The 23,669-nt window shown below is 41.2% G+C and overlaps 1 protein-coding gene across 1 annotated transcript in view; it reads right to left on the bottom strand.

Moving 5' to 3' along the window:
* The window catches only part of LOC117271560 (choline transporter-like protein 5-A), a 266,710-nt gene that overhangs the window by 207,918 nt on the left and 35,123 nt on the right, over positions 1-23,669 (bottom strand). Inside the window, exons 3-4 of the mRNA XM_078172866.1 lie at positions 7,454-7,527; positions 2,331-2,415 (exon numbers count right to left, since the gene is read on the bottom strand). Coding sequence (XP_078028992.1) covers positions 2,331-2,415; positions 7,454-7,527 — 159 coding nt within the window. The remainder of the gene's footprint in view (positions 1-2,330; positions 2,416-7,453; positions 7,528-23,669) is intronic.

Raw genomic sequence — 23,669 nt, 5'->3', positions numbered from 1 at the left:
TGTGGAGGATGCCATTTCTTTTGCTTTGAACTCTGTCTATGCACACTTGGATAAGGGAAACACCTATGTCAGAATGCTTTTTATTGACTATTGTTCTGCTTTTAACAGTATTATTCCTTCAAATCTCATTCATAAACTCCAGTGTCTTGGTTTGTGTGATGCTGTATGTGAATGGATTTTTAGCTTTTTAATCTCGAGACCTCAAAGAGTCAGAATCGGTGACTGTGTATCTGATGAACTTGTTTTAAGCACCGGCTCACCACAGGGCCGTATTCTCAGCCCTCTGCTGTTCTCTCTCTGTACGTACGACTGTACTGCCTCTCACCATAACAATCTGATCGTAAAGTATGCTGATGATACAACCGTCATTGTCCTGATAAACTCAATTGACGAGTCACACTACAGGTCTGAGGTAAAAAATTTAGTCAAGTGGAGTGAGAACAACAATCTAATCTTAAATGCTTCCAAAACAAAGGAAGTTGTTATTGACTTTGGCCGCAAGAATGAATCCCATCGTCAGTCCCTGACGAAGGCTTGTATGCCAAAACGCGTCAGAGTTTTTAAAGGTTTAAGATCTCTGTGTTGTTGAAATTAAACAAAATAATATGGAACCTATCTGCTTATTATGCTACTGATTTTAATTGGGATATATTTTGATGAACTGAATGACATTGCACGTCTCGAAGGCAGGGCTCATAGGAGACCACTGGACAAAGCTCTGCACGGAGCACGGGCAGTTCAGAAGCAATTAGGAATGAGTTAAAAGCAATTAACAAACGGACAAAGTGGGGTTTAAAACTGGATATATTGCTAGCAGATCTATTTTCTGGCCTGAAGTGCAGCCGTGACTGGTTCTGAATGTGGGCTTTAGCAGGCCGCCGCTCTCTCCTCTTCCTCGTCACCCCCACGCTCTGAATGTAGGCAGGGACTGTAACGCTATATGGTGTAAACCGCCCCCATCAGTTCCGGAAGAGCCATAGCACCGATTCTTACGCTGGTGTCGGTTCTTCCGGTTTTTCAAAAAATGAGTATCGACAGGTTTTTTTCATCATGGAATCGAAAGGTATCGCGAGTATCGGTTCTCATGACATCACTACTTTGGACACAAGTTGAAATGGAGACTGTGTCTTGCTGCTACGTCATCTTAAATCGGTCATGTGATTTGGACGCATCCACCAGAGGGTTAATAAATTATAATTCTGCTGGCTGGGCTTGGCCTGCAGGCCACCAGTTGATGAACACTGCCATATAAGGACATGCTGGCTACTCTCCTAATCCCCCCTACCTCAGCTCCAAGTACGAGCACCCTGACAAGGCTGTGGCTTGATACAACCTGTTCCTATTCCCAGGTTGTCAAATGCCAACGCTTTGTCCCTCAACATGTCATAGTAACATACAGGGCACCCTTTAACATCATTGTCTCAAAGTAATGCACAGCTTAAAGACATTGTAACATGTTGTATTATGGTTAATTTTGTAAGACAGTCACAGTTAGGTTTAGGCAACTACTTGGTTAGGTTTAGAAAAAAGATAATGCTTTGGGTTAACAAGTATTCAAAAGGTGCTCTTGACCAGTCTAACACTTTTCTGTCACCTGTGATGAGCAAAAATAAAACAAAATTAAAAAAAAAAAAAAAAAAAAAAAAAAAAAATTATTCCCAAAAATCAATGGGTACTATGTGGATAGGAGAAAATTAGTTCAAACATCACTTTTTGCATGAAGCCCGTTATTTGTAAATATTTGTCTGAACCTGTCAAACCCGGGTTGGGAATCCACACTCTAATATACACAAGAATTACAGAGTAGCAGTTGTTGGCAATGAAAATCTTGGATCTAAGACTCCCCTCAACAATGTTCATATGGTATGTACAGTATGGTACTATCATCTATCAAGTAAATCTATCAAGTACTATAAAGTAAAAACAGAAAAAAAATTGTGCAAGTTAAAATATGGAGATAAAATACAATGTATATAACACAGAAACTGAAATTATATAAATTTGTGGTGGACAGGTTTGCAGAAATGTGTAATATGGGAAACTGTAGGGTGTAAAGAGATCTGGTGAGTAAATGTACTGGCACTTAAATAGTGCCTTTCTAATAATCTGACCACTCAAAGTGCTTTTTACACTATGAGTTATATTTTTCCATTCACACACCGGTGGCTGAGGCTACCATACAATGTGCTACCTGCTAGTCAGTTTTTAACACATTCACACACCTATGGAACTGGGGTTTGAACCTCTGATCTTCTGATTAGTGGCCAACCAACCCTACCTCTAAGCCACAGCCGCCAACAGCTTAGTAGAGTGTAATAGCAGTGACATACCCATTAGAAGTCCCCTTCTGACCACAGAACTGGCCATAACTGTCTGTTGGATGGAGCACCTTCTTGGGATCCCCATGTAACCAGGCTGGCAGACAGATGGATGGACAGACAAGACAGATCATTTAACACTGTCTTTGCAAGACACAACAGAGAGGGACTGAGACATTCAGTCACTATGGAAGATATATATGTATATTTGTGTGTCTGTATGTGTGAAAAAGTGGGTAAACAAGTCAGGGGTGTTAGTTTGTACACAATTTACAATCTTTTATTTTTCATCAATTTCCTGTGTCTGCTAACACACATTAATTATATGTCATGTTGCTGTATATCATGTCTACACACCATGTAAATTAATTGTAAATCTGAGGATTTTTGTCACATAAGGACTACTTCCTGTTGTCAGTAGGTTGTGCTATATAACTCTTAGTCAATATGGGCATGAACATCTATTTAGGCCTGGATTCATATCCAGTATGTGAAATTCTGGGCAGAGTGGACTACATAATGGGCTTCTTGAAGAATGTATGTATGACAGACTGAGCCAGTGACCTGTTGAATATCATTGTAAACACCAGCACTAGTGGTTCAGCCACGGCTTGAGGACCTGCCCACTGATACTGGCTGGTCCTTCTGCTTTCCTTGTGCTCACATGCTTGAAAGCCCTCTTCACATCATGCTCAGAAGGGAGACAGGTGTTAGAAGTGCACCCACCCATCCATTAATCTCTGCTTCAGCTGTTTTTGCTTGTTGACTACCGATGGCCTTAAAGCGAGAATAGAAATTGTTTAGCTCACTTGCTAAGGATGCATCAGCACTTGACAAGGAGAGGGAGTTTGGGCTTGTGTAGCCACACCCAGCTAGAAAAAGGGACTTGGTGTATCATGGGCTCATCCCTGTAAGCCTGTATGGGAGGCTAACGCAGGTCAGATCTCATTTTGAGCCTTCTGCACTCTACCTCTGCTCACTGTATAAGCATGTACATAGCCCTTAAAAAACAGGGTGACTGAAATGGTATACCTTGTTATCATCCTCACTTGACTTTTGGCCAGCCATACATTATGCCACCAGTTAAGACCCACATATTGAAGTTGTTATTATGGTCACTTATTAGGGCTCTGGGTCTGCTTTGTGCATGATGTTTCAGCAAACTGTGTTGCTCCAGCTTGTAATAGAGAGAGCCACAGGAGTTGGCCAGATCGAGCCACAGCACTGTCAGATTGCCCTTGTTCTACGTGGTCTCTCTGATTAGGTATTTCACCACTCCAGTGTATACTTGCCTCCTAAACATTCCCATAATTCCTCCATTTATGACTGAGTTGTCAATGTACTTTGTTGCCTGCCAGGTATGAGCTAGGGCTGACCCAAAAAATTTGAAGCTTCGAAGCTTCATTCGATGGCACGGGATTCGATTGTGAAAAAAAAAATTCGAAACTTCTGCGCTTTTTTTTTTTTTCATTTTTTTGGGGGAGGCCTTAAACGCAACACTAAACCCCACCAGTCCGATACTGACAACGAGCGCACTCAGAGCTGGCAGACATGTCCAGGAGGTCATCAGATGCGTGGTTGCACTTTAAAATATGCCCCAACAACCCCCAGAAAGCAGAGTGCTAGATTTGCCAAAAGCAATTGGCATATCACAACTCAACAACAAATGTGGGAAATCACTTGAAAAACATAAGTAGTAATTAAAAAAGAAAAAATCTCCGACAAGGAAATAGAAAGCCCAACGCATAATGGAGACCTGCTATTATCCTGCTTGAACACAGACGACTAAATTCTTTCAACAATGTGACTCAAAATAATGATAAAATAGATTTTATTGATGTAAAATATGCATTTTCCAGTTCCACCGGTCCGCTCTGAGTCTGGTGTCAGAGACACTTCTGATGCTCTGAGTTGCGCATCTGTTTGACTGTGCTGCAGTATGCATCGAGGGTTTTAATTTAGTGTTCAATCAAAAGTTAAACACTACTTATCACCGACAATTAGCATTTTTTCGTTGTGAATATTTTTATCTTAATTCTAGTGTTGGAAGAAACTACATTTTCGCCATAATTATTTATTTATTTTTAATCCCCCCTTCGAATTAAATTCGTTCTGAACTCCGAAGCTTCGAATGTCCATAAATGGATTCGAAGGTCAGCCCTAGTATGAGCTGAGTCTGTTTGAGATTATGCTGAAGGTCTTTGCTTCAGTGCTGAACGGGGAGAATATGCACAACTGGTAGAGTCTTCTTCTTTTGGAATCCAGACTCTCTTGGCCACTCTCCACTGCTCTGAAATTGAGCTTCTTCTCCAGACGCCTGGCTCAGGTGGGTCTAACAGTTTTTTGCATGGTTCCAGATCTTCGTTCTATCTTCCATTAATGTACATCTGTCTCAGATACATGTTTATTTCCTCTTCACAGCAGCTCACAGCCTCTGCTTTTCTTGCCTAGAAGCTCCTTGGGTCCGATTCTTCCAGTGTTAATCAGCCCAGTACAAGCTGCTGATCTTCTTCCTCAAGACAGCTGTGAGGTGGGCTACAGCATCTGGTTCTTGCTCTCCTGTTTGTTTGTCCTGGCGTCACAAGGACTTGAGCCCCCAGCCCATTGTCATGGGCCTGAGTGTGATATATGTGTCGGTGGTGTTTGTGTATTGTGTGTGTATTCATATGTTGTTCAATGTTTGGTGGTGTTTGTGCATGGTGTTTGTTGGCGGTGTTTTGTGTATCCAAATGTTGTGACAGATTGTGAAAACAAATTTCTCCATGGGACAATAAAGGCTATCTATCTATCTATTCTCACTTGCCTGTTTTTTTTTTCATGTAGGTTCTTTAGGCTTCTTGCTTTTTCTCTTCTCCAAATCTCTCAAAAGCAAGATTGACTGTAACTGATGGCATAGCCTGCAGTTTCTTGTCACTATCTCTCTTTGCCATCAACTACAGGATCTACGGCCTCATTTATAAAAGAGTGCTTAGGATTCATACTAAAAGTTGATGTGCGCCCAAAAGCTGAAAATGGCGTGCGCCAAAAAATAATCTGATTTATAAAACCGTACGCACGCACACTTGCACGTAATGTTCTCTTTATAAATCACAGACCTCCTGGAGTTGTGCGCACCCAGATCCGCCTCATATTCCGCCCTCTACACGCCCTAGTTCAACCATAAATTGCGCAAGATGGCACTGGCACATACTCCTTTTTGCCTCCACCTCATGAATGCGATCTGCATATAAATAAGCCGGCATGCGAGTGTTCTCTAGTTGTGTGAGTCATGGCGACGGGTGAGAAACGAACCAAAAAACGGAATTTCTCCGAGACTGAGCTAAAGACCCTTTAACGGGAGGTGGAGGACTGAAGAAAGATTTTATTTGGTGGCCACAGCAACGGGATCACTAATAAAAGAAAGCAAAAAAAAGTGGCAACACATCAGTGCTGCTGATGCTGTCAGCTGTGTCTGTCGGACTGCACGGACAGTGACAGAACAAAAAAAAAAAAAGTGGTCTGATCTAAAGGTAGACCAAATATTTCTACTTCTTTACCAACATGTAGTTAACGTGTTGCTTTTAAATTTGAGGATGTTTGACACTGATGTGCGACATAAAGAATCACATTTATTAAAGGTGGAGGCAAAAAGGAGTATGTGCCAGTGCCATCTTGCGCAATTACGCACAAGGGTCACCGCAGTATGTTTATGGCAATTGGTCTGATCAGACACCTGGCCTGAATTACAGCATGAACCAGTGGTATCCCTGTCCCAAAATACAACGTGCAATTTGAAATACAATTCAAAGATGAAAGTATAATAGGCGAACACGTTTCTTCATGCCGGTTTTGTCATGTCTAAGTAAGGCTGATGAAATGAGTTTGACGGTTGTGCTTAATGGCTGTATTTCGAGACATGATAAATGCACTGGAAATATTTAGCTAAATAAATATATTCCATACAGTTGCGCCATCCTCTCCCCCTCCTACGCTCTCACAGAGTGGACAATGAGACATTAGAGGCAGTGCAGATTAAATACGTATTCATAAAGAATTTCAATTCAGGATTTGAGTTGGATTTTGCAACATTTTTATGAAACAATTATCACTCACTCCAAGCGCAAAATAAGGCTGCTGGATTTAATTTCAATGATATTGTGGTTCTGAGGTGGATAAAGCGTGACATTAAATTTGTGTGAGACATCAATAAAAATCTGACTCCACTTCTCCACCTCGTCGTCTGTGTCGCCACTTCCCAGTGTCTTCCAAAATGTGCGCATGCATGACTCAGAGTTTGCTTAGAGGTGTGCACATTCTCCCGCCAAGTTTATTTTTGTAAATCACAACTTTTGTGTGGGAAGTGGCGTATGCCACTTTCAAGGCCCGTTTTATGCATAAGCAAGCTTTATAAATGAGGCCCCTGGTCCTCAATTTGATCAAATTTGTTTCAAACAGAAGTTGAGTTGGATGCTGGCCACTTGATGTGTCTTGCCTCCGGCTTGGTGCTGGCAGCAAATGGAAGGCACACTAAGAGGTTCTGAGAACTGTGGGTTGATTCCAGGCCCTCCTCTTCCTGTGTGTGACCAGGGGTAGCCCCTGTGCACTGTGTTGCCTCTGCTCCCCTCTGGCACTTCATTCGACATTGATGGATTTTTAACTCGCTGATTCTAACGCACCTTTTCATCTGGGCATTGATGGTGGTTAGTCATTTCTCCATTCCTTATGTCTGCCACCGTTAAATCTGTGCGGTTGAGGAGCTTGTCCGCCCTCCTTCTCGGGCTTTACTGAAGGTATCTTTCCTTTAGGCTTTTAAGTAGCTAGTTTGGGAGTCCTCACACAAGATGCAGCATGGGCTACCATTCCACACTGTCCCTATCGCTGTCTTTCCCTGCTTTCAGTGTCTCCCCAGTTATCACCAATTTCCTCATGGTTAGGACTGTTACAGTGATTACAGTTAATAACTGTGAAAACTTTTCACTTATGGAGGTGACAGCACTACTTTTTTCCTGCAAAACTAAAGAAATAGTTGCTCTTTCAGTGCATACAAACACACACATTATAATTATAAATATAATTATAATCTGATCAAAGAGGTTTTTCCTACACTCAGGGCACTGTGTGTGTGTGTGTGCGTGTGTGTGTACAGACTCACTCACCCACTATCCCCAGGGCCATATATGAGAGGACGACAATGATGAAAATCAAACAACATACAATATCAGTGCAGCTTCTGAAAAAGACAAAAAAGAAACAAGCTGTAAACCAAAGCAGCAATAGTCATAAGTCGATTTATACGTGTCTTGTTACTTCTGGATGCCTAAACCTTTGAATTAAAAATCCTCATGAAGAGAGCATGTGATATAATATATATGCTGCTGTACTGTAAAGAATGATTTTTTTAATTTATTTTTTCTTTATTTATTTCTTTAGCACTGGTGAGGGCAAGATGATGAAATAAAGAAACTACAGTAGAATTACCACCCTGTGGTTGTATGCCTCTGTGCACCAGTCAAGTTTCTCTTGTCCCCTTGGCAGCACAGAAGCTCTATACAATCAGCACAGTTTGAATGTGGACACCCAATTTGTGTGTCACCAATTCAGTATCTGACCAAATGTCTCCCCTTCTGTTCCTGAAATATGACATTGAATAATGGCCAAAAGTGTTTTTGCAGAACATTATGATATCACAGTGAAGCTGACCTTTGATCTTTTGGATATAAAATACCATCACTTCATCATTATATCATGGTAGACATTTGTGGAAAGTTTTGTCATAATTAGCAAAAAACTTTTCGGTTAGGGCCAAAAACCTGTTTTGTGAGGTCACACTGACCTTGACCTTTGACCACCAATCTAATCAGTTTATTCTTCAATCCAAGTGGATGTTGGTGTCAAATTTGAAGAAATTCCCTTCAGGTGTTCTTGAGATATCGCATTCAGGAGAATGAGATGGATGCAAGGTCACACCGACCTTGACCTTTGACCCCTGACCACCAAAATCTTATCAGTTCATACTTGAATCCAAGTGAATTGTGCAAGATTTGAAGACATTCCCTCAAGTTCTTCTTGAAATATTACGTTTACAAGAGTGGGACAGATGTAGGTATGGATGGATGGATGGATGGATGGGTGGATGGACAAACAGATGGACAACCCAAAAACATAATTCCTCCAGCCATGGCTATTGCCTGCATGGAGGCATAAAAAGAAATAAGAAAAGTTATTGGACAGAGATCCGGAGGGGAGAGGGGGTAGCAACACAACTCCACCTAATGGAGGCTTACGGCGCCCCAGATTCAAACGTCCAAAAACACATAATTGAAACCACAAAATATCTCCATACTGCTCGTCCTGAAGCCCCGACATAAAAAGTTGTTTGGAAAAAACGTCATTTGAACTCTGTTTTTAGCCTCATTGTAGCCTGCAGCTCTAACTGCCTCTCTGTGCACTGAGTTTACGTGTGCGCGCTTGCGCGCAAGACCAGCGAAAGCACATGAACACACATGAACACGGTGCCCATGTCTCACAGTCTCACGCAAGCATGCACACATGTTGTGTTGCCACCCCCTCTCCCCTTGGATCTCTGCAAGTGTTGTGAGGACTCTAAAACTTCACCTGAGCCTCCATCGGCACATGGGTAAGTAGATAATGGGTGAATTTTCATTTTTGGGTGCACTATCCCTTTAAGAAAAGAATGAGGGGGAAATTACAATTTGATTATAACGAGAATGAGAGAACTGCAGGTTTCCTCACACTCAGCTGAAAAGATGCAATTATAGATCAAAACTATGTGTGTTTGTGTGACCAGCTAGCACACAGTCTCTGTGTTGTAGACTGTATGTGAAAGTCAGCTAGAAAATGCATTTCCTGCAGAAATTGCAGTGTGAATTCTGACAGCTGAAAACATTTCAAAGCATTCCTGAATTTATAGAAATATGAAATGAACTGAAAGCCTAAAACCAAAATGCACTGCACTGCAGGAGGCTGGATTTGAACCGCTGACTTTGCAACATGTGTAGATGTGCTCTAATCAATCCGCCACTGTGCAGCACAGTATTATGACATTAATTCTGCATTCTGTTTTGCAGTAACAACAGCTGTTGCTGCTGTATAACATTTGCCTTTCTTGTTGAAATATAAAGTATAAAATACAACTGTCCAACTCAGGGAATTGAACACCAGTCTATCACAAGACAGGCTGAAATGCTGTTCACCCCTCTACTCAGTATTGCAGCAGAGTTAAATCGACTGTGCCATTGAATTAGTAAAGGCTATACAATAGAAGTAGGAGTAGATGCATACATATACATACATGATACATTTAGTTAAAATGTTAAAATGCTTTTGAAGCAGTTATTTAAAACAATGTTTCTAATGTGAAAGAAAGTTACTGTATATTAAAGGTTGTTTTATAAATGTGTATGACTAAATCTGTGCTCATTCACAGGGAGTTTAATGAAGGGCTTAATTTGGCTACTTTAAAACAGTTCAGTTATTTTTCTATAGAATAGATTTCTTTGTTTCCCTTGCACAAAAGATACAGTTAATAAAAACAAAATAAAATAAACAACAATCTAAAAACATTGGTATCGGCTATCAGCCATTGGCCAAATTGTTATTTTAAACATCTGTATTGGTATTGGCTGAGAACTGAAAAATCAATGCATCCCTAGTCTTTATCATTAAAAGCATCTTAAAACTAATCACACATTGCCGCAGATTTAATTAATTACCCAGTCAACCATGTGAGGATTAGACAGTTACTGGTTTTTGACAGATGCGTTGAACAGGACTATAGACTGTGTATAAAGATGGACAACATGACAGCTCCCCAAAAGTAAAGCAAAATATCTGGATCTCCCCCAGGTGGCTGGCTGAGGTATAGCTGATAAAGCCCTCTCGATATGTTAGTGGATGAGACATGGGCCAAACTAAAAACTCAAAGTACACATCAAATAAATGATTCCCAAAGATGGTTCTTATCATGACACGTAGTTCTTATCACACTGCTGTTTGTTCAACTGATAGCATCTTTTCCTAAATATATCATTATGAAAATAATGTGGGTTGCACAGGGTAGTGGCCACAGTAAAATCACACTATCAGCGTTTACATAGGTTACTTAGTGGCTTTGTAATCTTTGCAATAAGCTTCTGCCACAAGTGCCGAAATTTCGCGGAAAAAATTTGCTTTATAGTCCAGAGGCCAAAGCAGATTTTGGTATCACTTAAAGGGACCAAACAATTTTGGTATTTTTGACTTCCTCTGTGTCTCTAGTTTACATTTTGGTATGATAGACCTGCCTATCTAGTAGCTTAAGAAAAAATTTTGGATGATCTTTGGGTCCTCCCCAAAATTGAAAATAGTCAAAATATAGACTTCTCCAAAAGGGATAGTGTCTGCCTTATCACATGAATCTCGTGAAATAATTATCAGAATGTCACCAAATTTGGACTGAATGTTCACAGACAGTTGCTGCACACAATGCAGCAAAGATTTCACAGTACCTTGCTCCTTTTAAAAAATGTATACACCTAAACACACATGAATTATAGGCGGACATGGAATAAGGAATAAAAAATCCAAAAGGCATGTATACATGTGTTTGCCATTATTAATGTAAATAAGCCAATCAGCCCAAAATTGCATTTATATGTGCCAAAGAATGTTATCTTATCATAAAAGTAGGTTATTAGATTATTCACCTCACCATCTGATGTCACCAGCCCCTGACAGGTAACTAGTGCAGCCAGAACAGGGGTAGGCAACCTGTGGCTCTTTAGCCCCTATCCTGTGGCTCCTTGAGACTTTGAGAAAATAATTCTATGGAAATTGATTCTATGAATCCAAATGTTGCTGAACCTCGATAGCAGTGGCTGGTTAGCTATGGATGCCAAATCCAAAAAAGTAAATTGAATAAAATAGAGAATGTAGTAGTGTGTGGACAGATTTGTTTGCTCTCATTGCCAGCTCTGCAAAATTTAAGTACCAAATGATCATAGATAGTACCCTGCACAGTGGCCACCTTGTGGTAAAACATATTAACAAATGCTTATTTAGACCATAAGTATAAGCTAATTTAGACATAATAGGCTATGTTATCTTGATTATAAGGCTAAAACATGTTTTGCAGCTCCACACAGATTTTTTCAAATTATTTTTGGTCAAAAATGGTTCTTTTAATGGCAAAGGTTGCAGACCCCTGAGCCAGAACTTCAAACAGACAAATAGAATGGGGCCCTATTAGTACAGGGGCTAAAGGGATCATTTTCACAAATTGGTAGACCCTTACCCCCCCCCCCGGGAACCAAAGAATTTTGGCATTTTTATCTCTCTACAGGTCTCTAGTTTATATTTTGGTATGATAGCCCTGCCTATCCAGTAGCTTAATTATAGTTATCACTCTGTAAACAAACTTACACCCGTATAGGCAAAACACTACAAATAGGGTGAAAACTTAACTAATAGATATCCCCATGTAACTTGCCCAGTTGATCACTCATATTAAGACAAGCATTTTTTGTATTATAAATTTTCTGAAATATTTTATTTATATATGCACCAATTTTATTAATGAAGACAATCATAAGGAGGGGAAAGTGATTACGCAGTTACTGTGCTAACACTCAGTGTTACTGTAGCCTACAGTAGGCCTACTAGCACTCAGAGCTGCCCAGTTGCTATCTGGCCCATAACTAGGAGGCAAAGGGAGTGCTACCGCTTGCCTAAGGCGGACTCCCAGGCTAGCAGAGGGAAGGAGGTGCCTTATTTCTCCAATGTAGGCCATCCTTAAATAGGGGGCCCACCTGCTGCCCTCATCCTTGATCAGTACTTCCTAAGAAGTCAGTCAAGTCAGTCAGATGAAGTCCAGCGACAGGTAGAAGGATATCAGTAACACTGCCACTGAGGAGGAGAAGGAGGGAGTGGTAAGAGAGGATGCAGGTGACGCTGAGGTCAGTATGCCAGTCAGAGAGAGAACCATGGAGCAAAAGGTTAGAGTTAGATGGCCTAGGGCAAATGACAGTAAAGAATGGGAGATAGTTAATAGATATTTGTCAGTAATCTTAAACAGGCTTAGAGGAAATGCAATAGAAAAGTTAGAAAAGATGGGAGATATAATTTACTCATATGGTGCAGAGAGGTTTGGGGTGCATGAGAGAAAGAGGGGTGAGAGGGTAAAGTCAGGTAGGTCTAGGCAGCAAAGAGAAATACAGAAGTTAGTTAAGGAAAGGAGACAGTTAAGAAAGCATTGGAAAAAGGCTACAGAAGAAGAAAGGGAGGGAATTAATGTGTTGCAAGAGGAGTTGAGAAGCAGGCTAGCAGTTCTTAGAAGGGCAGAGCATCTCAGGAAAAAAAGGAGGACGAAGGAACATGTAAGGACAGGTTTTTTCATGGACCCTTTTAAGTTTGTTAAAGAATTGTTTAGCCAGGAAAAGTGAGGGCAGTTTAAAGCAGAAAGGCTAGAGGTTGAAGAATATTTGAGAAATACATATTCAGATTCAGAGAAGAATAGGATAATAGGTTTTCCACCGGATATCCCTCGATTAGGAGGAACAGAGCATGAGATCGATGTCAGGCCACCTAGGTGGAAGGAAATTCAGGAGGTGGTCAGGCGCACAAAGGTTTCTAAAAGGGCACCTGATATCCTTAAATTTTTGTGGAAACAGCTAAGAATAGTTTGGGAGAAACAAATTATCCCAAGAGCATGGCGTAGGGCAGAGGGTGTCCTTAATCCTAAGGAGAAGGAGTCTGTGGACCTAAGGCCAATTCTGGATGATTTCTCTCTTGAATGTTGGGGGGGAAGGTTTTCTTTAGTGTAGTAGTGCAGAGATTAGCTAGCTACTTAGAAAGGAATAGCTTAATAGATACTATAGTGCAGAAGGCAGGGATACCAGGTTTTGCAGAGTGTTTAGAGCATACTAGCATGATCTGGCACCAGATTCAGGCAGCGAAAGGGACCTGCATGAAATATTTTTTGATCTTGCAAATGCGTTTGGTTCAGTACCACATAGCCTCATTTGGAGTGCATCTGACTACTTCAGCCACAGGTAGTTGTTAACTTAGTGAAAGCATACTTTCAGGATATTAGGTTGTGTCGAAGTACGGCAGGTTTCACAACAGGTTGGCAGAGGCTAGAAATAGACATCATGACAGGGTGTACAATTTCACCATTAGCATTTACTATGGCGTTGGAAATAATCATCAGGGCTTCTAAGTGGGTGGTAGGTGGGGAGAGACAGCAGAACGGGTTGCATCTTCCACCAGTTAGGGCTTACATGGATGACATGACACTGGTAACCACAACAATGCCATGTACAAAGAGGCTACTAGAGAAGGTAAATAAGAACCTCAAGTGGGCCAGCATGAAGATCAAGCCTAGTAAGTCTAGAAGCATCTCGATTCATAGAGGGAAGTTAAAGTTGTAGTTGGTAATCCTGTTCAGAAACACTTCTTGTTATTGGGTGAAATGGTCCTTCCACCCTGAGAGTAGTCAATACATAATGTGTTCAGAAAAAGGAATGAAAAAAATCAGACCTCTGTGGCAGCTGCAGGCCTGTAAAAACTCTGACCAATCCCTGCCATTCGGTGCGAATGGAAAAAACCAATCAGATGCCTTCATGTCTCGTCCTGCCCGAGCCCCCTTCTGTCCCTCCCTCCCTCCTCCCTGCATGCACTCATCACGTGTCACCGTTGCCGGAAATATTCAGCACACTCTTCGGCAGAAATACCGAGTTAGCAGGAGTTTGCTGAACAATGGCAGAGAAAATGCAGCCAAAAGTACCACTCCCAGTGTTATTTGTAACGGCTCGCCCGGCTAAACAGGCTGAGAAAGGAAAGTCAGAGGCAGAAAAGGCTGCCACGAAAAGGCTTTGGATAAAGCGAGAGAACAAACCAGACGTCAACATTGGTGCAGCTTTTGAACGGTGGAGACAACTCAGGGAGCTGAAGGGCCTGAAAAGTGATGCAGAGGTTGCTGTCTTTCTGTTGGACAGGTAATTATTTGTTTGCTTCGGGGGGATTTGTTATTTTACTTGGCTCTCCTCTGCCCTGCTGACTGCAGGATGCGCATTCAAGCTTGTGTGGGGCCGTGGCTTTGGACGGAGCACTGATGGGAGGGGGAGGAGGGGGCGGAGCTTAGAGGAGGTGCCGCTTTCAAATCTTGCTAACTCTCCAACATTACCAACTATAGCTTTAAGTGACAGGAAGTTTGTCATAAATGATGAGGAAATCCAAACAATTAGGGAAAAGTCAGTAAAGAGCTTAGGTAGGTCGTACAATGTAGAGTTGAATGATGAGGAACAGGTGGTGAAATTTAGAAAAGATGTGGCTGCAGGATTGGACAGAATAGATAAATCAGAACTTCCAGGAAAGTTGAAGTTATGGTGCTTGCAAAATGTGGCTATTGTCAATTTATGAAATTCCAACATCTGTTGTCAAGAGAATTGAAAGGTCAGTTAGCGCCTACATTAGGAAGAGGTTGGACGCTCCTAGGTGTCTAAGTAGTGTTGCATTGTATGGAAAAGGGATATTTCAGCTGCCAGTATCTAAATTTAATGAAATTTAAATGTACCAAGGTCAGGACAGAGCTGTTGTTATCTGGGAGTAAGGACGTGGTAATTAGGAGTGTGGTTCCAAATCCAACCAAGGGGAGGAAGTGGAACCCAAGATCGGCAGTTCAGGAGGCAGAGGCAGCTCTTAGGCATGCAGAGATTGTAGGTAATGTTCAGTTTGGCTGGGGAGGCCTGGGGCTTGGCTCAGGCAAACCGGTATGGAATAAAGGTCTCAAACATAAAAGAAAGCTGGTTGTGGAACAGATACGTAGACAGGAGGAGATATTAAGGGGTGCAAAGGTAGTGGCCCAGGCTAAGCAGGGACAGTGGTTGAATTGGGAAAGTGTAGAGAAGAGGAACCTTAGTTGGAGGGACCTGTGGAGTATGGAGGAGAATCGTATTAGATTCCTGGTAGGGGCTACATACGATGTGTTATCAACCCCCCAGAACTTAAAACTGTGGGTAAATGGGGACCCATCATGCCCATTATGTTCAGGTACCGCAACCTTAAAGCATATTTTGTCAGGCTGTAAAGTTAGCTTGTCATAAGGCCAATATACATGGCGACCTAACCAGGTGTTGAAAAGTTTAGCTGCAGGCATCAAAGGGAAACGAAGACAGGTAAATTCATAAGGTTTTAAGAATAGGAGTTTAGCAATTCAGTTTGTCCGTGAGGGGGAGAAATACAGAAGGGATAAGTTAGTAAGGAGGCAAGGGTGTGACCGCCTAGAAGGTGCTTGTGATTGGGAAATGCAAGTAGATTTAGGGGGAAAGCTTGTTGTTCCCCAGGAAATAGTTAGCACCAAGCAGAGGCCTGACATAGTGTTGTGGTCAGTGAGTCAACGGATAGTTTATTTTATTGAGCTGACAGTTCCTTGGGAAGACTCAGTGGAAGAGGCCTATTAAAGAAAAAGCTGAGGTATGCAGACTTAGGAGCAGAAGCTGAGTAGCGAGGATGGAAAACTAGGATTTGTCCAGTGGAAGTGGGGTGTAGGGATTCATAGCGAGATCAGCTGTCTCGCTCCTGGGGGAACTCGGAGTGCGGGGACAGAGTTTGAGGAAGACAGTGAAGGAAATGTCAGATGAAGCAGCCAGAGCTCGTCAGTGGATTTGGATGAAGAGTGATAATGTCAGTTGGGGGCCAGCAGGGGGACCTACTAAGCAGGGTACATAACTCCTTGAGATCAGGTGAAAAGATCCACCAATCAGTCCTCTCAGGAGAAACTCCAGGAAGAGGAGGGTTATTTAAGTGTGGGAGTGGCCTATTTGAATCCCTTTTGTTTGAGATCATGCTTCAAGGTGAGTGTGTTTGCTGATCCTGTGACTTTATCTTCTCTATCTCCTTTAACTTTAGCTTATATTGGAGTTATGCTATGTCATGTGTGAAAGAGAGTATGGTGAATGTGCTAGGATAGGTAGTATTGGCACTGTCTCTATCTGGAGTTCGCATGTACAGAGCCTGGGGTTTGTTGAAGGTGGCAGTGCTGTTTGGGCTGAGAAAGCATGTGTAAGTAAGGTAAACGAGGTTATTGGGTTGGTGCGGGGAGCAGTGAGACCTGGCATTAGGGGACTGTCTCTGGGACGCCAGAGATCACTGTCTAGCCTCTTGGAGGTGTCGTGGGACCAACTAGATGAAACACTGATGAAAGGAGGTTCCCACCTGATGACCCCAAAGACATGTTAGTTATCACTGCTCACCAGTCTATATTGTTAAGCCCAAATAGCTTCCTATACAGTTAGCGCTTTCAGTGGCCGTGGAAAGTCAGCCATATTTAAAAAACTGAAGACTAACAAGACCTGCCAAGACACATTCAGAGAGTTGGGAAGCTCCTGGGAGGTCTCAGATGACCTATTTGGAAAGCTCCAGGAGGTCACATGTCAGATGTACCTGCCTTCCACAAACACAACTAAAGTTAACACGCTTCGCTACCAGCTATTTTGTGCAAGACATGGAGAAATAGACTCCAGTCAGTTTCCACCTTGTGAGGATTGTCTCTACATGCATGCCTTACACGCAAACTATCAGACTGCTATCTGGCGTAGGAGTCTGGAGTGCAATCCAAGTGTACCAAATCCAAAGGATCATGGATGGAAGATCCATGATGGGGATCTGGCCATTGAGTGGATGCGAGGTACGCCTGCACCAGAGGCTGTATTGGACATACTATCATGCTCCTGCTTATGAACATGTCAACTTTCAAAATGGCCATGCCTGCAAAATGGTCTGCATTGCAGAGATATGTGTGAACTACAAACCTGCAGCAACTAGGCAAATGAGCTGGAATGTTTTCTGGAGCTGAATGAGCTTTTTCCACTGCTTTCTTAACTGTCTCCTTTCCTTAACTAACTTCTCTATTTCTCTTTGCCGCCTAGACTTACCTGACTGTACTCTCTCACTCCTCTTTCTCTCATGCACCCCAAACCTCTCTGCACCATATGAGTAAATTATATCTCCCATCTTTTCTAACTTTTCTATTGCATTTCCTCTAAGCCTGTTTAAGATTACTGACAAATATCTATTAACTATCTCCCATTCTTTACTGTCATTTGCCCTAGACCATCTAACTCTAACCTTTTGCTCCATGGTTCTCTCTCTGACTGGCATACTGACCTCAGTGTCACCTGCATCCTCTCTTACCACTCCCTCCTTCTCCTCCTCAGTGGCAGTGATACTGATATCCTTCTACCTGTCGCTGGACTTCATCTGACTGATTTGTCTGACTTCTTAGGAAGTACTGATCAAGGATAAGGGCAGCAGGTGGGCCCCCCTATTTTAGGATGACCTACATTGGAGAAATAAGGCACCTCCTTCCCTCTGCTAGCCTGGGAGTCTGCCTTAGGCAAGCGGTAGCACTCCCTTTACCTCCTAGTTATGGGTCAAATAGCAACTGGGCAGCTCTGAGTGCTAGTAGGCCTACTGTAGGCTACAGTAACACTGAGTGTTAGCACAGTAACTGCGTAATCAATTTCCCCTCCTTGTGATTGTCTTCATTAACAAAATCGGTGCATATTTAAATAAAATATTTCAGAAAATTTGTAATACAAAAAATGCTTGTCTTAATATGAGTGATCAACTGGGCAAATTACATGGGGATATCTATTAGTTACGTTTTCACCCTATTTGTAGTGTTTTTCCTACACGGGTGTAAGTTTGTTTACAGAGTGATAGCTATAATTAAGCTACTAGATAGGCAGGGCTATCATACCAAAATATAAACTAGAGACCTGTAGAGAGATAAAAATGCCAAAATTGTTTGGTCCCCGTGGGTGAGAGGGGCCTACCAAGTTGTGAAAATGATCCCTTTAGCCCCTGTACTAATAGGGCCCCATTCTATTTGTCTGTTTGAAGTTCTGGCTGCACTAGTTACCTGTCAGGGGCTGGTGACATCAGATGGTGAGGTGAATAATCTAATAACCTACTTTTATGATAAGATGACATTCTTTGGCACATATAAATGCAATTTTGGGGTGATTGGCTTATTTACATTAATAATGGCAAACACATGTGTACATGCCTTTTGGATTTTTTTATTCCTCATTCCATGTCCGCCTATAATTCACGTGTGTTTAGGTGTATACATTTTTTAAAAGGAGCAAGGTACTGATGAAATCTTTGCCAAATTGTGTGGAGCAACGGTCTGTGAACATTCAGTCCAAATTTGGTGACATTCTGATAATTATTTCCCAAGATTCATGTGATAAGGCAGACACTGTCCCTTTTGGAGAAGCCTCAATTTTGACTATTTTCAATTTTGGGGAGGACCCAAAGATCATCCAAAATTTTTTCTTAAGCTACTAGATGGGCAGGTCTATCATACCAAAATGTAAACTAGAGACATAGAGGAAGTCAAAAATACCAAAATTGTTTGGTCCCTTTAAGTGATACCATTTTTTGAAAATTAGCCCCTTGGCCCCTGGACTATTACGGCAGGAAACGCATCATGTATTGCGAAATTGGTCAGTCAGCCAATCAGGGACTGGAGCAGGTCCTTATGAGGAGTTGGGCATGAGATAGTTGAGTCACAAGCACAATAGCAGATGGACAAAGTTTGAAGAAAAGTGAAAAATGGCCTAGCAAAAGAAAACGACCTCCTCTGTCTGAGGAGGCAAAGAAGAGCAAAAAGGAGAGTGATAAAAGAAGAGGAGAAACAAGAGCAAACCTCAGTCAGGCATTCAAGAGATGGAGGGAGCTCCGTTACCAAAGAGGCTTCAAAACCAATGTCCAGCTAGCTTTAACACGGTAACACGGCTAAATGTTAGCTAGACGAGAGAGGACTGTACTGCAGTGTTAATTTTGACAAGAATTTTTAATTTCATTTTAGTCTTAGCCACTCACCAAAGACTGGATTTAGTTAAAGTCACATTTTAGTCTTTTAGGTTTGTTTTGTTTTAGTTAAAATTTAGTCAGTGGAAATCAGTTTTAGTTTTAGTCTCATTTTAGTCTTTTGACATAATTTGACAGTTTTGTTATATTGTAATAGATTTTGCAAAAGGATGTTTGTCATAGTAGTAAAAACGGATACCTTTAACTATGTGTTTAGTCATTTAAACTAAGAATGTACCATATTACTCTTATATAATAAAAATGAATGTCTAAGGCTTGTTAGAAAAAGTGCAATACATAATCATGTCCTTCACAGGTTCTTGTTTATTTTCTGTATATTTGTACAACAAATGACTTACAACCTGCAAGAATAAAGCTCCAATCCTCTTGAGACATCAAAATAAGATCATAACAGCTTAACTGTTATGCCCATTTTAATTTACTATTTTGTTACAAGGGCATCAAAACCTAGCCAACACATTTAATCATATGCCCATTTTAATTCAGTGTTGGTTAACACTAGGACTGCCAGGATTACAGCGCCCCTCCAAGCACCGCACCGTCTGCCAGACCGTCATATGTAACTTCATTGTTTATGCTGCCTGTGTGCTCAGAAGCACACAAAAAATGCCTTTTTGACATCTCCAATGTCTCATGTCAATTAATTAACACTATTTGTCGGCTTTTCATAATGCCTTTTTTTTTTTTTTTTTTCTGCGCTGCTGCTGCGCCGTGTCTCCAGTTGAAAGTGGTGATTTGCTAAATACATTCTACAATAATAATTAGATTAACTTTTGGTCTATAATATTTTTGGCTATATTACGCATTTTAATAAAAAAATAAGAATTAATTATTATTAATTAATTATTAAGAATAAAAGAAATAAACACCTAAATGATTAGTGGAAACTTTTTTTATTGATAACTCCTCCTCTCTGACATACTAACATACACACAAACACAAACACACACACACACACAACACACACATTGAACACGCGATTAAATGAATGAATGAACATTGGATGCAGTTCAGCCATAGTTCCACCAGCTGGTGCAGTCACTGTTGAGATTACATTTGTTTTTTTATTATTAACAAGATGTTTTTTTATTGACCGTAAGAATGGTTTTGTTTTCAAATAAATATTTGGAAACGAAAATTAATGCGTTAATAATGAGTTTTACAGGCGTTGTTGTTCCCGGCTTCCCGCTGTGAAGCCAAGGCTTCTGTGTGGCAAAACTGGACGTGCACCGCCACCGCGCCGAGGGCAGGGGGAGGTCATCCAATCAGAAAGATAGACTGAGAGTTTGAATTAGAGTTAAGATAATTAATTGGTTAAAAAGAAAAACAATCAAGGCATTGAGGATGGTTGTAATCCAGATTGTCCAGCCGGCCAGCATCAGCTTTTTCATTTTTACTCGTCACTTCATAATGAACAGGGATTTTGTTTTAGTTTTTGTTGTCAGTACTTATTAAATTTAAGTTCTCGTCACAAATTAGTCACGGAATAAAGGGTTGTCAACGAAAAGTTTTCGTTTAAGTTTTAGTTGACAAAATTAACACTGCTGTACTGTACTGGCTGCTAGTTAATTCCTAGCTGGCCAGCATCACAAATCGCCGCAACCAGGGACCGGGTAGCGAGTGTTGGTCGGCGACATCCTCGGTGCCATTCTACGGCAGCTCTCGGACGGTGATACCCCCTCCCTTCCTTCTGTTCTCTTCTCACGGAGGCTGCTATCGACGGACATCGGCCAGCTAAGTTATGCCCAGCTAAGTGAACACTTTGTTTCCCATTCAATTTGAGCTCCAACCGGCCGCATCGTTTCCATACGGTACCGTTTATTCTAGAATCAGGACTGTTTACATGTGCATATTGGTATAATTCCACTGTGTCTACTGTTGTTTGTACTGATACTGTAATGGTATAATTTACTGTGAGTTGTTTGTATTGGTACTGTGCACTCTGGTATAATTATTTGCATTACTATTTGTTTTTTCTTCAGATTAATCTGATAATTGTTGCTCAGTCTCTTTACTCATTTATTTAGTAGAGTGTCACACACCTTCTCATTCTACATATACACAGAGGTATACCGGTGGCTTTACAGCCTACATTGTATTTAATTTAGAGTCTAATAGAGTCATATTATTGATTATCTCTGATCCCCACGGTCAATTTGGTCGTTGCAACAGTGCGACCAGCACCACTGACGCTAGGTGACGCCAAGCTAAAAAAAAAACGAATCCTATCTGTTGTCTCTTTAATGCTATTTAATGGGGATTTTACCACATGATTGACTGTGTGAGTGAGTCGGTGGGCTTGCATTCCATGGCACTGTTCGCAAATGGTTGGACAGGTGAATGGGTGGGAAACTTGATACCGTTGAGATTGATACTGCACAGACTCTGGCTCTGAATAGCATCACCAGAGCAAGATGGCAGGGGCCATATAGTCTATGGACAGAATTTAAATGTCCAAGCACCAGTTCCACGTTGGACAACTGGCGTTTCGGTGCAGTATTTGCTGTGCTGTACTTTAGTCATGCAGGTCAAAGAAATCTGGTCGCTCTGTTCATTGTCGTCCTTTTAAAGAGGTAGTAGCTTGGCTTTAACTTGGCTTTGTTGCTTGTGAAGACAGCTTGAAGACTTTGCTGCTAGCGCTAAACTTGTTTACTTTAGATTAGTGGTTTGTTCCTTACTAACCAAAAACTGTATAAGGCCCTTAAGGGCCCTGACACATCAAGCTGACAGCTGGTCGTCATTAAGCACTGGGCTGTCAGTGAGTGTCTGTCACACTAGTTTTTGTGGTGTGTCCCACACCTAGGCACTAATCAGCCCTTATGATCTTTTTTTCGGCTGATTCAGTATGTTGTATTAACATTAGAGTTGGCGGATCTTGTCGGTGAATGAAGTCACTCTGATTGGCAGATAAGCTCAGTGGACAAGAGAAACACAAGTAAGGAGAGAAAACAAATGGCTGGAGTCAAAAGGGTGTGAGATTGAAACAAATTTGTTATATTATGATTTTTTGCCATTGTGTTCTTTAGCAGAAACAGCAGTAATAGCAGTAATCATCTGTGTTATTGTTCACTGGTGTACAGTAAATATCATCTGTTCTTTCAACATCGGGTTACTTTGTTAATGTGCTAACTGGCTAACTAGCATCTTTAATCTATCCTGTCAATCTTCAGGTTTTTCTTTTTGAATGAAGAATACAGACTGCTGGTGCCTGTTGGTACAAAGAATTATTTCCACTCACACAGGCTCAAAACATACATTCTAGTAGGAAAATGGGCTGTAGTCTTTGTTCATGTAAAACGTTTTGGTTGAGACTCAGGCGATGTGACATGACACAATTGTCGGCTTTTGTCAACACTAGTTCTTTGATGTCAGTTCAGACAGAGGAGGAGCAGGCAGGTCCTCCTGCAGCAGCGACCCTCCATGCTGGGGGTCCCAGGAGAAAGAGCAGAGGATGGGAGTAGCAGGTGGAGCAACCTGATCTCACAGAAATACGTGAAATGACCACAACCTCTTAACACCACATTCCGTGGTGGCAGCATGTAATGGGTTGAAATTACGTGCCAGTACCACGGAAACAATGCCAATGTAAAGTCAATCAGGATCCTTTACCGTGGTGGACACACAAATTCCCTGATTCAATAACGTCACGTCAACCTCGTTTTCCTCAATGATATCTTTAACATTCCTGTATACACACAAAAACATGGAAGTGTTCTTGATAACTCAACAGTGACAGGTTAATGTCAAGGCCATAAAATAAAATAAATGTATTTTGCCAGCTTTTGATAGCGTAGGGCTGAGCATTGTGCTGTGGGCGGATGGGGTGCGTTCCACTACTGTTTTGTAGCTACTGTCTGCCGTCTGTCAGCGCACACGGCTCCCACTGAGGAAACACTGGAGTTAAGAACTAAACTATGATAAATGACATAAAATATTAAGATGTAGGCCTACCATAAAATAATTTCGTTATTAAATAAATTCAAACATATAGCCTACAGTAGATAAAAGTATAACATGCTAAAAGTAAATGCAATAATAGGCTTAATAGTATCTAAGCAATAATAAAGTGTCTAAACAATAATACATTGTATCTAAGTTATCTATTAGGCTACCATTCCACCCTGTAAATAGATTTTAAAATTTCAATATAATTTTAATATTATTTTTGCTGATTTCATTATTGTTATTATTGGTTTACTTTTTAGTAGTATTGTATTGTCTGAGGATGACTCATTTTAGTAACTATCTACAGTAAAAAAAGGAAAAAAAAAACAAGCAAAGAAACAAACTAAAATCATTTTATACACTGGGCCTTCAAAGTGCTCTCTGAAACTATACCTGGCATGGCTTGTGTCCAAAAAATGAAAAAATCAAAACTTTGTCGTAGAGCAAATCACATACATCACTGGAAAGGTCTCAACCTGGTAACATATGTCAGTATGAAGATTCTACATGGCTCCTGCTTTCAGCCATTCA

This window comes from Epinephelus lanceolatus, chromosome 12, assembly GCF_041903045.1.
Source record: "Epinephelus lanceolatus isolate andai-2023 chromosome 12, ASM4190304v1, whole genome shotgun sequence".
NCBI classification, from domain to species: domain Eukaryota; kingdom Metazoa; phylum Chordata; class Actinopteri; order Perciformes; family Serranidae; genus Epinephelus; species Epinephelus lanceolatus.
The sequence above is the reverse complement of the archived record's forward strand: the minus strand, read 5'-3'. Positions and strand labels throughout refer to the sequence as shown.